This window comes from Papio anubis, chromosome 10 (assembly GCF_008728515.1).
Source record: "Papio anubis isolate 15944 chromosome 10, Panubis1.0, whole genome shotgun sequence".
In the NCBI taxonomy this organism is placed as follows: domain Eukaryota; kingdom Metazoa; phylum Chordata; class Mammalia; order Primates; family Cercopithecidae; genus Papio; species Papio anubis.
In genome coordinates, this window is record NC_044985.1 from 48332266 (window position 1) to 48345218 (window position 12953).

General features: G+C 41.5%; 1 protein-coding gene across 1 annotated transcript in view; it reads right to left on the minus strand.

The window, feature by feature from the left end:
- Window positions 1-12069, minus strand: part of GRB14 (growth factor receptor bound protein 14) — a 129815-nt gene extending 117746 nt beyond the window's left edge. Inside the window, exons 1-2 of the mRNA XM_003907550.5 lie at window positions 10758-12069; window positions 9345-9477 (exon numbers count right to left, since the gene is read on the minus strand). Coding sequence (XP_003907599.1) covers window positions 9345-9477; window positions 10758-10948 — 324 coding nt within the window. The 5' untranslated portion in view covers window positions 10949-12069. The remainder of the gene's footprint in view (window positions 1-9344; window positions 9478-10757) is intronic.
- Between the last annotated feature and the right edge of the window lie 884 nt (window positions 12070-12953).

Consider the following 12953-nt stretch of genomic DNA (forward strand, 5'->3'; position numbering starts at 1 on the left):
TATAGCAGTTCACTGAGCACTCACTTATAATTATATAAAAAATAATCTATAAAATCAGAAATATCTTGATTACACGTGATCAAATTTTCATGTGTGTTAAATGAAAGCAAAAGATACGCACTTTTAAAATCCAATTAGTTCAAGATCTAGATTCAATTTTATTTTTGCATTACAAAGAAATAATTGTCAAGAAAAAATTTTAAAAAATAAAAATAAAATTTATTTTGGTAAATAGAATATGTTAATCAAATTTAATTTTATTCTAATTTAATGAAGATGACTGATCATGATTAGAATATGTCAAAATATAATTTGATAAAATTAGTTTTAACTATGGATCTTCAGTAATCCATTTACTCATTCATTCTTTCCATGAAAGAACCCAAGAACAATAAAACCAAGATAACTCACATAGAGGGAAAAAGAATAAAACTACACCAAATAGATAAATGAGACAATTCGGATTATGGTAAGTGCAACCAAGGAAACAAACTGAGAAATGTGATGGGAAAAAAAATTAAAAAAAAAAACAAACAGGCTACATTTAGGCTGGTCAAAACAAAATCTCCTTGATTAGATGACCTTATACTGAAATCTAGAGAAAAAAGAGGAATCAGGTATGTCAAGAGCCAGGGAAAGAGGTTCCAGACTCAGACAACAACCAAGATATAGTCTTTGAGATAGAAAAGAAAGTTTGCTAAGTTCACAAATAGATAGGGCTGTGGCTGGAGTCTAACGAACAAAGGGTAGAATGTACATGAGGTTTAAGAGGTAGCCAGGGACAAAACCATGGAGAGTACTGTCAGTCAAAGTAAGAAATGTGGATTTCATTGTAAGGTATTAAAATGTTTTAAACCAGGAAATGACATGCTGTGATTTACATTTCTGAAAATTCCCTATAACAAGTGTATGTAGAATGAACCAAGATAAGCTAACAAAGAAGAAAGGAGGCCATTTATGGGGCTCCTGTAGGTGAGAAGACAATGGCTAAATTAGGATGATAGCAGCAGAGGTGGGGAGATGTATATAGATTCAAGCCTACCTTGATGAAAAATGTAGCAGTTCTTAACAAGAACAGAAAAAGGACTCCTTGAATTTTTGGCTTAAGTAATCAAATAGATGATTTGAGGGTGAAGCAAGATAAATTTAGAGAACCCAGAGGTTATGACCACCCCATACCTATTAAGCCAGGCAGAGTCAAACGTGTATTGCACGTATGCCAGTCTCAAGTGGTCACATCTTATCTCATATCCTTATTTCTAAGTTCAGATACTTGGTCCTGTACTTTCACTTCACCACTCAAGCTGGCTCCTACCAGATGTGATTCCTTTTCTGATTGTTCATCTAATATTTGAACTTTGACTTTGATGCAGTTTCTACTTTAACCAGACCCTTCTGCCCCAATTATTTCTATGAATGTGACTCCTGGGCTCTTTGTCCTATGGCACCCCAAACATACGCTTTATCACAGAAAACTGTGGTCACTATACAGGAATACCTGAACAGAGGCTGAGAGGGAGCTTCTAGGGCTAGTGGAACAGAAGAAATCCTGCTTTCCACGACTCCTATATCCACTGCACAGGAGTCATTACTGCTTCTGGAGCCATTAGAATCACTTGCTCTAGGAATCCAATAAAATTGTAGAGCTCTCAGGCACAGAGAGGGCGAGCAATGGGCTGATACGACACCCCTCATCTGCAGTAGGACCACATTAAAAACTAGGTTTGCTGATTCCTGTTCCAATATCTTTCAATCACATCATATTGACTCACATCTTTCCGCAGAAGCAATTTTAAAAACGGTGCATGCAATGTTGTAAGAGTACTATACTTTGGAGCCATTACGGATTTTAAGGCTTTGGCCTGACAATCTAACTACTGCATGTAACATTACATCTGTGGAAAAATGTATATGAATAAACAGCCAATTTATTAAAGATCTTTTGGAATACAAGCATTTGTAAACTGGTTAAGCATATTAAACCTCCTATTTGTGTTTATTTTTTCTGTGGCTTTGAAAAAATGTTAAATGAGTAGGCCAAAGAAAAGGACAAGAAATAGAGGATGTTCTCCCTCTGTGAGCCCTGCCATTTCTCTTCTAAGTTAATCCTGAACCCTTTCTTTCTACTCCCTTGTCTTGGTAAAGACTTGTGGCCATTTCCTGGGGTCTCCCTTGAGCTGACCTTTATCTGGAATGCCAAAAGGACAATTCTCAGGTCTGCTTACCACTACTGAAATACACATAAGTATATACTTATACAATAAAGTTTATTACTATTTGATATAAGCTGACATTTTTTCAAAGCAATATCCATAAGACTGCAGAAACCTTTTTTATATTAATTAAAATCCACATTTATATTGAACCATGGATGACTCCAATTTTCTTTCTCTTGACAGAACATATTATATGCCCCTAGGGAAAAACAAACCAGAAGCTGAGATTTCAATGAAGTTAAAAAGAAAAACCCATATTGTAGATAAAGCTTGGACTGCAAACGTACCCTGCAAATTAACCAAAAATTAGAGGCAATCTTCAAACTGGAAATAAAACCCTGACAAACAGAAGATCTGCTAGGGGATTTAAGTTTTAAAATAGGAAAAGAAAACTATCTTCTCCTACAATGAAGGAAACTAGCATAAGGTGGGAAGGATCCTGAGTTGGTAACTCCTGTCATCAGACGTTAAGGAACCTCAGTAAGATGTAAGCTCAGGACAATGGACAAGGAAGCTGAACATCCCTGAAGGGTGACATCAATTGAAACTACTGCCCAGTAAGTATGTTTCATAAACATTAAGTGAATTGAGACAAAGGAACTGGACACTCTGAACTGGGTACGTTAAGTCAAATAAACCAATTGGTGGATCATCATACATCATATAAATATTATTAGAATTAGTTTTTGTGTCCTGTTTGAGATCTTTTTTTTTCACCCTAGGACACTAGGTGTTCATTGTTTCCTCCCTGCCTCCATATGCCATACCTACTAAACCTGTACCTCCTTCTCATATGTTACCACACCCGTGCAGACTGAACAGTGGTCCAGGGCCTTCTGTCCCTTTAGTCACATCTGATTGAACAGGAGCTGGACACACTGGACTAACATACCTCTCCAGATACAGTTTCCAGTCAGTTACCAAGTACTGAATCACTAATAGGAGGAAAACTTGGGAGCAGCCACTCGGGGCCGCAGGTGTGGACATGAAATCAGGGCAAGCAAGACTGCAGAGAAATGTCAAAGATGATGTGAATTTGCAAGGAGAGGCAGAGACTATGAGGTATGTTTGCGGGAGAACAAAAGAGAGAGAATAGAGAAAGTGGTTGCCTTGATTTTTGCTGACTTTCTTGTTCCCAATTCTAGCCTCTCATGAGACCAGTGACCTTTTGGCCTTCAGGTACTACAACATAACCTTTCAGGCTGGTTCATTTGAGGCTCTGTTTTGTCCGAACAATCAATACCTGGCTAAAATACCAACTAAAGGCCATTTGTAACATTCTCACCTTTGTCAATGGAACAGAATTGTCCTCAGTTTTGAAAGGTCCAACTGCCCAGTTTGAAAATGGCAGAGAATAAGAGTAGCACTGATTTGTATACATGTCAAAGAAAAAAAGAATATAAAAAATCAAATTCCTATAACCTTCCCCAGAACATTCCTATTTGGTGGGTCTTGTAAGAGGTCCAAGTATCCATATTTTTAATAAGCATCCCTGCTGATTCTGAGGAAGGTCATTTAATGACCACACTTTGAGAAGCACAGCCGTAAAGGCTGCTTCAAAGCTGCTACAAAGATCTGTACACTTTCAAATTCTTCTCCCAAAAAATTATATTCATCAAGTGCCAGCATTCAAAGGCTGCAAATTGCCGTTGGAAAGATAGATTTGTTTGAAACCCTAATAGGAGAGAGTATTGTTTCTATTATTCTTTCTGCATATATGTTTTGTTTCCAATTAAATGGGATTTTGTAAAATAGCTCAGAGGGCCTAAATACAATTTATGATGTTGTTTCCATCTAAAAATGAATTTAAACTTCCAAAGAGCTAATTTGCAGACATTTGAAAGCTAAGCAGTTTGTAATTTGAGAATTTCATGAGCCATTCCAACTGAGAAAATTCAATTATGAATGGTTTTAGATGATACCAAGGAATTACTGTTATTTCTGTTAGGGAATAATGGCATTTGGGTTATAAAAGAAAATTCATTTTTCAGAGATGAATATGAAACTACATAGAGATGCAATGATGGGGTGTCCAGGATTTACTTCAAAGTACTTTAGCAAAGAAAATAAAAGTTTTAAAAAAGAAATGGATGGAGCAAATGAGGCAAAATCTTGATAATTGCTGAGTCTGGAAAAACTACAATATGTACATAGGGTTTCTCTTCTTTTACTTCTGTGTATACGAGAAAAATAAGTACATGAAATTTCAGTTAATGTAGCAGTCACACAAGATTCCTATAGGACCACACATACAAGTATGGCATGTCCAAATTGGGATAATTCCTGGCATCAAAAAGGAATGATATAAGAGGCCTTTTAATTTGGGGACAGAGATCTACTTATCCTTTGAAAGTCCATGACGCTGTAGAGAAAAAAGAAATAAAAGGCAGCGCATATGGAAAACTAATTTTTTAATTATTTGAGATAATTTTTATTTTTCTGAGATATACAAGAAAAGGCTTAATTTAATAAAGAATGAACTAGAAACAGTGTGGTGAGGGACAAGACACATTGAGACATGATATTCTTTTTGATCTCCCTTTATTTAAACTGTGGAAGCACGGGCAAATCCCTTCTGGTTTTTGCATATTCTTTTTGTAATCTCAAAATGCAGGTGACATACTCACTTTCTTGTGTTCCCATGAAATAATATCCTGTGGACTGTAAACTACATACAAAAGCTGGTTATTAATAATACTAATAAATTTTATTTGATAATAAAATCAAATATTTGATAGATTTCTCAGAACAATTTTAGGAAGAAGATGGAGAAGAAAGCTAGAAGAGAAAACATAGCTACATTTCAGGAAGAAATAAAAAGAGGAATTCCAGGTCTTTAGAGGAATATTAACCAACGGCATTTGTCTCCCCTGTTCTTCTTGTGTTATGAGGAGAGTTGTAACAACACTGGTATACATGTGTTATTATACTATTCTTATTTACAGTCCTCCCTTTCTTTATAAATTGTACCTGCCTAAAAAAGGACTGTCAAAGTCTCAAGAAATCCAGATTTCAGGTGCTGGCTGTGCCACATAGCATTCCTTAAACTCAAATTACACATCTCTAAAAGAAGAACATTGGAATAGAAGATCTGAAAAATCCCATCCAACTCAAACATTTCCTGACACAGTTTTTCATAGTATTTTTTAAATCTCTAAAGCCTTCAGAGGCTTTATTCTTACTTAGTTGTACAACATAGTCCTGGGAAGCAATTAACCAGAGCTACTACACATGCTATGTCCACGCACAAAAGTTACCTAGGGGTTGACAAACAAAACAAGAACTGATTCTGCTGCAAGAGCTAAATAAAGATTTCTAACTCTTTGCTTTTCTTCAAACAATAGGTGTTTAGGGTTCATTATTAACAGATGATTTCCTTATACATTTAAATCAGAAATTAGAAAAAAGAGATTAAGTTCATAATGGAAGTCACTTTTAAAATAAGTAACTTTTCTGGACCATGTATGTAAGAGAAGGTATACTTTAAATTTGCTTTATTGGTAAACACAGAGAAAGATGCCTAGGAAATCTGGCCATCATTATAAAAAGAGGAAAAGGGAATAAAGAATATGGATTCTCGGCCGGGCGCGGTGGCTCAAGCCTGTAATCCCAGCACTTTGGGAGGCCGAGGCGGGTGGATCACAAGGTCAGGAGATCGAGACTATCCTGGCTAACATGGTGAAACCCCGTCTCTACTAAAAATACAAAAAACTAGCCGGGCGCGGTAGCGGGCGCCTTTAGTCCCAGCTACTTGGGAGGCTGAGGCGGGAGAATGGCGTGAACCCGGGGGGCGGAGCTTGCAGTGAGCCGAGATCGCGCCACTGCACTCTAGTCTGGGAGACACAGTGAGACTCCGTCTCAAAAAAAAAAAAAAAAAAAAAAGAATATGGATTCTCTCTCATTCTAGCTTTCATTTAAAAATAATAGTACTGAAAGCCTCCAGTATTGTACACTTTGGGACATTTTATTTGCAAAAAGTGATAAAGCATATTCCATTTGTGGCTTCAATGCACTTTACCACTCATGCATTATGTAGGCATCTCAAATAGTAAACAAAATTTATGATTTGTAAGATGATTTTTGACTGTGATTTTTAAAGGCCAGATGAAATTTAACATTTTTAGTCTCGATTCACTCAAATTTTCTGCTCATTGATTTGTAAATAACAAGTACAATTATTTTCTTCACTTTTTGTATGAGGAGAAAAGAATCACTGAAATGACTTGAATGGTTAAACAGGACAAATGAGAGAAAATATAAAGTAAAGAGACATCTTCTCCTATAATATTTCAACCATAAGTAATACGCAGTAGAACATATCGCAGAGTCACTTACGTCATCTCAACTGAAGGTTACAGATAAACTGGGCCAAAAACAGCATCTTATAAAAGGGTAATATGTGTCACAAAGGTACTGAGTTGGGGAACTCACTTATATAGAGTCATCTATTCTCAAAACCTTCCTCATTTCAAAGAACTGAGTGTGTTCAAAGAAACTAAAACAAAAGGATCAGTTCTAAATGCAAAGTCTAGGTGGGGGAAAAAGGAAACATAAAAGAAAGAAAAAAGCAGCCTCCCTCTTCCTCAACTTTGGGGTACCTTTGTCTTCTTAGAGATCTCAACCCTTGGGCCAAGGAAGAGATCAGCAAGAAGGGCCCTTCAAAGGTGGGGACAGCCCTCTGGGATTGATCTTTAAAAATCAGGCGGGGACTGTCTACTCAGGAAACAGCACAGCTGTGTGTGTGAACACAGTGCTCTCTGAGAAGGTCACTGTGGACACAGAATACGAGGCCAGAGCAGGAAACCTATTGGGGTCAATAACAATATCACCTTTTCCCGATTTCTAGTTTGCTTCCCCCCCCCCCACCCCATTTTCCAATTTAAACTTGATCTGAGGAAATGTCATCAATCTCTAAGACATCTTACTCTAGTCTGATGACTATCGACACTTAGGGCACATCCTACCTTAATCCTGGCACTTTACCCACTCTTTCTCTTTTGTCCCCTATACTAACATAAGCACACCAACACCTCTTCTCACTTTCTATTCAAAACAAACCCTGCATCATCAACAAATCTCTTAGACACAGGCATTCTGCAAGTGTCCATTCATAGCATCAAAGTGAGTCAGCCCAGATCTCTTTCCCTTTACTTCCTGTCTGGTTCAGGCTCCACCCCCTACCACAACCCCAGATCAAAGCCCCATCTTTTAAATATATCTTGCATGGTATTGTTGCTTAGCTAGCGGCCTTACTGCCTAGGATGTTGTGAGAAACATAGCAGGCCCTTAGTAATTTGGGAACTACCTATTAAATTCTTCCAGATGACCATTATGTCATCATCAGACATTTCCTTTTCTTACTCTGGCTCAAGGACAATCCAGAATCATTTCTTTTTTTTTAGGAGGAAGGGGACAGAGTCTCGCTCTTTCGCCCAGGGTGGAGTGCAGTGTCACAATCTCAGTTCACTGCAGCCTCCACCTCCTGGGTTCAAGCGATTCTCCTGCCTCAGCCTCCTGAGTAGCTGGGACTACAGGTGTGCACCACCACACCCGGCTAATTTTTGTGTTTTTAGTAGAGACGGGGTTTCACAATGTTGGCCAGGATGGTCTCGATCTCCTGACCTCGTGATCCGCCACCTCGGCCTCCCAAAGTGCTGGGATTACTGGAATTACAGGCGTGAGCCACCATACCTGGCCTCTTTTTTCCCCCCCAACTACCATGGCACACAGTCAAATCTATTATCCTTATTTCCATTTTCTATCCAAACCAAAAAGTCAACTCTCAAAGAGCTTGGAAGTTTCACTAGGGCTGTTTTTTTTTTTTCCTTGGGATCTGACTTTAAACCTTACCCTGATAATAAAGGTCTCGAGAGAGTCTCCTCTTTATCTCCCCAAGCAAAGTTACAGTCCCACCCACTAAAGGGTTTATTTCCCCTTTCAAAGATGCCAATTCAGAACACAGTTCTGCTTCTAGAAAAATTTACTCCCATTTTCTCCAGTCCTTACCCAAAATCATGTGTTCCAAGTGACTTCAAACCTCTCCCCCAAAAAGTATATACACAGGGCTTCCATCAAATATATTTCCTACTGTCTCTATCATTGCTGTATATGATCAAGAATTCATCTGCTTCCTAAGGTATTTCCTTCATTCCTAAAAATATAAACACACACAGTTGAACCCATCAGAGGTAATAGTGGTGCAGAAATAAAAAAGAGAACAATAGATGCAGAAAAATGGCCAACTGTCTCGTCCTCTCTGTTCATTATCCTTCTCCCATTGCAAGCATCTGGCTATTTTAATTTACTGTTTCTACCCTTGTAAGAACAAGGTGCATTTTGTTTAGTGAGGCTTCTCTTTGTTTTGCTGGGTCAAAACTGGAAGAAAGTATATGACAAGAGATGAATTATTCTATGATATACTCATTATTTTCCCCTCCAAATGTATAGCCATGATGTATTTTCTGTTAGTTGCTTGGTCCTTAAAATCTAATTTGCTTAAGTCAGTCCCAAACTAGAAACTTGGAAAAAAGAAAATCATAAAAATATGGTCCTCAGTCTTCTAAGTATCACTTATAAGTCATCTATCTTCTGCAGCCAGAGTCTCCAAACTGAGGAATCTACTGAAATGAAGACATGTTGACCCTAAACTCTAAGTACCTTTTGCCACAGCATCACTCTATCACTTTCCTTTAGTAAATGAGGTTGGCTTGGGTTGGAAATGTGAAAAATTAAACGAAGTATTAAATGAATCCGTCAATCCCCTTCTCACCCCACTACCACTGTCCACCCCGCCGCAGCCTCTGCCCAATTCCTGGCTTAAAAATGATCATCTCTCCTACCTATCTTGTGAATGATCATTGCTGCCAACCACTGCACTTTATATATATATCCTCTGTTTTAATCCATTCCAAGACCCTCGGAGGCAGGTTTGAACATTCCCATTATACAGCTTAAAAAAATGAGGCCCTAAATGGAAAATAATGCCAAAGGACCATGTCAGTCAACAGAGATATTTAACAGAGCCCATGCTAATCCTTTGTTAATACTGTGGATTACAGAACAATCTTAAAGACTGTATGGATTCAGAACTCCTAAGATATTTGCATTTTAAAATTTAAAAATGCATACCTGTTTTTTCCTTGAATTTGCTTTGGGAAACAGGTCTGCTGACAACACAGATGTAAATGGAGAACAGCATAGCTCAGGAAAAGGGTTTGGAATAGATGGCATTTCCGGAACATCAAGATCTTTCTTTTTTCTCCTACAGTAAGAGAACATAGGATGTAATTTACATAAAACAGAATGTAAAATATAATTGCTGTCAGGATTAAAAAGTGTGCTAAGGCGAACATGTACCACTCTGTGACAAAGCTCATATTATATAAAGTATACAGAAAAGGTCTGTGATGTACTTTCTATGGGTCAAAATATAGTATGTTAATTAGATACAAACAAATCTCCTATAGTTCCTCTCTCTCTCTCTCTCTCTCTCTCTCTGTCTCTCTCTCTTCCCCCACCCCCTTCCTTCTCTCTCTCTTTTGCCTTTAAATCACCAGGCATAGAGACTCCATCACGTTTGATAATTTTCCTGAAACAGAGATATAGACTATACAATTACTAATTGAAACATCATCCTGAGGTGTCAGACATTGTTATGCATCCATGATATTGTCTCTAAGTTGCATTTAGTGCATTCGTCCTTATATTTTACTAATCACTTTGGGAAGTTATGATTTATTAATTATAGCTGTGGTTCATCTCACTACAAATTTCATTCACAATGTTGCCCACACACAGTCTGTTGATTTTCAAGTGCTTATAGATATTAAATAGCAAGGTAGTGTTTTGGGGAGATAAGTTAATAGAACTTGCTAATATAAATGTACTATAGTCCACTGGAGAGTAATTTTAACTTCACTGAAGTTGGAGTGCTTTGAAAATCAGGGAAAAAAAGTAACATTTAAATGTATCAATATAAAGGACTATAGATTTTTGTATTGTTGTAACCTTTTTTTTTCCGAAAGTATGTGCAACCCTAAAGGCACTTAGTGTTGAATGCTATGGAGATTGGGAAACCCTTTAAAGCCTCTATTCTTTCCTGCTGAACAGCAAGACTGCTCAAATGTCAATCTATGCTTTGCTTCTACAGGGTCGCTCTAAGACTCTATGTGGGAGGTGAATACATTTATGCTACAATTTTCTAAAATATATAAAATAAAATAGAGTTTACTTTGTGAAAATGCAGGGCCACGAAGGAACAGAAGGTGATCAACCTGCAGCCTGACCTCCTAGTTTCACACCGATGGGCAGAGGCGAGAGAGATGAGAGCTCTCAATGAAACGGTGATGCTATTTATAAGGCGCTGTGAGATCGCAATGTCCTGCTGATCCAGTAGGAGCCAGCTCAAAGGGGATTGTCTTCAGAGACTTTTACAAACTTGGCCCAGCTCTGGGCACATGGCTCACCCCCTAGGACCGCCTCCTCACCCCGTCGCCGGCTGCCCAGCCAGGACACTCCCCCGCGCCCTCCAGGGTTGCCTACCTGTCTGCAGCACAGCCGCGGGTCCCGTCCGGAGGGGGCAGGAGCGCTCCCGCGTGCAGCCAGGGGGCCGGCGCCAGGTCGTGGGCGTCGCCCCTCCCCTGGGCAGCGCCGCACACCTGGGCGGCCAGCGGCGAATCCCGGGCAGCCGCCCTGCCCGCGGCGCTCTGCCCATCTTGCAGGGAAGTGGTCATTGTCGCCGGCCGGGGGGCTCGGGCGTCATGGGAGACTCGGCGCGTGGGGAGAAGGGGACCGCGCGGCCGGAGGCGAGGTGCCGGCTAGGCAGCCCGAGCGCTCTGCAGGTGTGGTGGCCTCGCAGCCTGCGCTCGGAGCCCCGGCGGCTGAGACGCGCTGCCGAGCAATCTGCGAGGCGGCGGGGGAGGGGAGGGGGCGGAGGAGGAGGGTGGGGAGAGGGGAGGAGCGGCCGGTGGGTGGGGGCCGCAGGCGGCGGGGCGAGCCGCGGAGGGGGCTGGGAGGGCGCGAGAGCGCCGGGCCGGCCCCGCGCGTGGCCCGGGGCGCTCGGGGCCGCTGGCATCGCTCCCGCGCCGTCCGATCCGGGACGCGAGGCCGGGACTGCCGCCTTTCCAGGTGGGCACCAGGGCGCAAGACTGAGCCCAGGGTCTGGGCGGCCCCGGCGCCGCTGGAGGCGGAGACCCAGCAGAGCGGGCGCTCCCGCTGGGCTTGCCGGGAGGACCGCAGGCGGGACAGGGGTCTGCGCAGCCCTGACCCTCATACCCTTGCATTCTTCCTGCTCTGCCATCTGAGATCACCTAAGCTGTTGCTGGGCCGCCATGACAGTCCCTACCGGGCCAGGAGGGCAGGAGGCCAGGGCACCAGGGGGCTGGGTTTGCCCCAGTCCTTCCCCACGTGCCTCTTCTTCCATGCACTTCGCAGCCAAAGATTGGGGGGTTGGTGGGGAGCAAAGAGTCCAATCATTATAGAAAACTACTGAGATTTTGATAATTCTCAGTAAAGCATGAGTAAACCCGTAGGTGTCTGGAATTAGAAAGACTATTCGTTTTATGGTAATGAGAGAAGCTTACATTAATGAATTCCAGGTTGCCTTACGCTACCTATTCCATCCCCTCAACAGCTCCATAAATTAGATGTTTATCTCATTTTACACAAAAGGAAACTGGGGCTCAAAGCCATCGAGTACCTTGCACTAGTAACATAGCACTAGTAGCTGGTGCCGTCAATATTCCAACCCAGAAACTTCTCAAAAACCCAGACTGTTTGAAATAGTAATGGCATTATCATGCTCACCCTCTGAGATGCAGCAGCCCTACTCTGAAACGCTGGGTGATCCTGTTTCTGCTCTTCCAGTGAGTGTGCCCGTCCCTATGCACTGTTGAGGATTTCCAAATGTTTCACAGGGTCTTTGTTCTTTGACCAAATTGGGTAATATCTGTCCCTGGCATCTGCTTTACCAGGTTTTCTTAATTTCAACAACCTCTGCCCAGGGAAAGGTAAACATTGCCTCCAGAAGAAAGTAGCAGCCCCCCTCCCCCATCTCAGTGCATCCTCGCCCACCGAAGCACCGACCACTAGAGAAGCCAGGGGTCACTAATTCCCAGCCTATGAGGAAATCTGGGGCACCCCGTGAAGACAGAAAATCCTTGAGTCACAGTTCAGGGAATCCAAGTTCTTTATTTTCCTAATGTCAAAATTAAGGCACAAAAGTGACCTGGGTCACAGTGGGTGTGATCTCTGGGATCTTTTATACCAGGGGTCCCCAATCCCTGGGCCCTGGACCACAACATACTAGTCCATGGACTGTGAGGAACCAGGCATCACAGCAGGAGGTGAGCGGCTGGTGAACCAGAATTACCGGGAGAGCTCTGTCTCCTGTTAGATCAGCTGGGCATTAGATTTTCATAAGAGAGCGAACCCTATTGGTGAACCTTGCCTGCCAGGGATCTAGGTTGCTCCTTATGAGAAACTAACAAATGCCTGATGATCTGAGGTGGAACAGTTTCATCCCGAAACCATCACCCCCACCCCACCTCCGATCGGTGGAAAAATTTTCTTCCATGAAACCAGTTCCTGATGCCAAAAAGGCTGGGGACACTGCAGTTTATACAATACGTTGGCTAAGCTAGGACAAAATGGTGATTCTCCTTCTCAGGAAAACAAAAATACTAATCGTGGTGATGACTAACATTATTGACACGTGTGCCAGACAAAGCCCTCACTCAC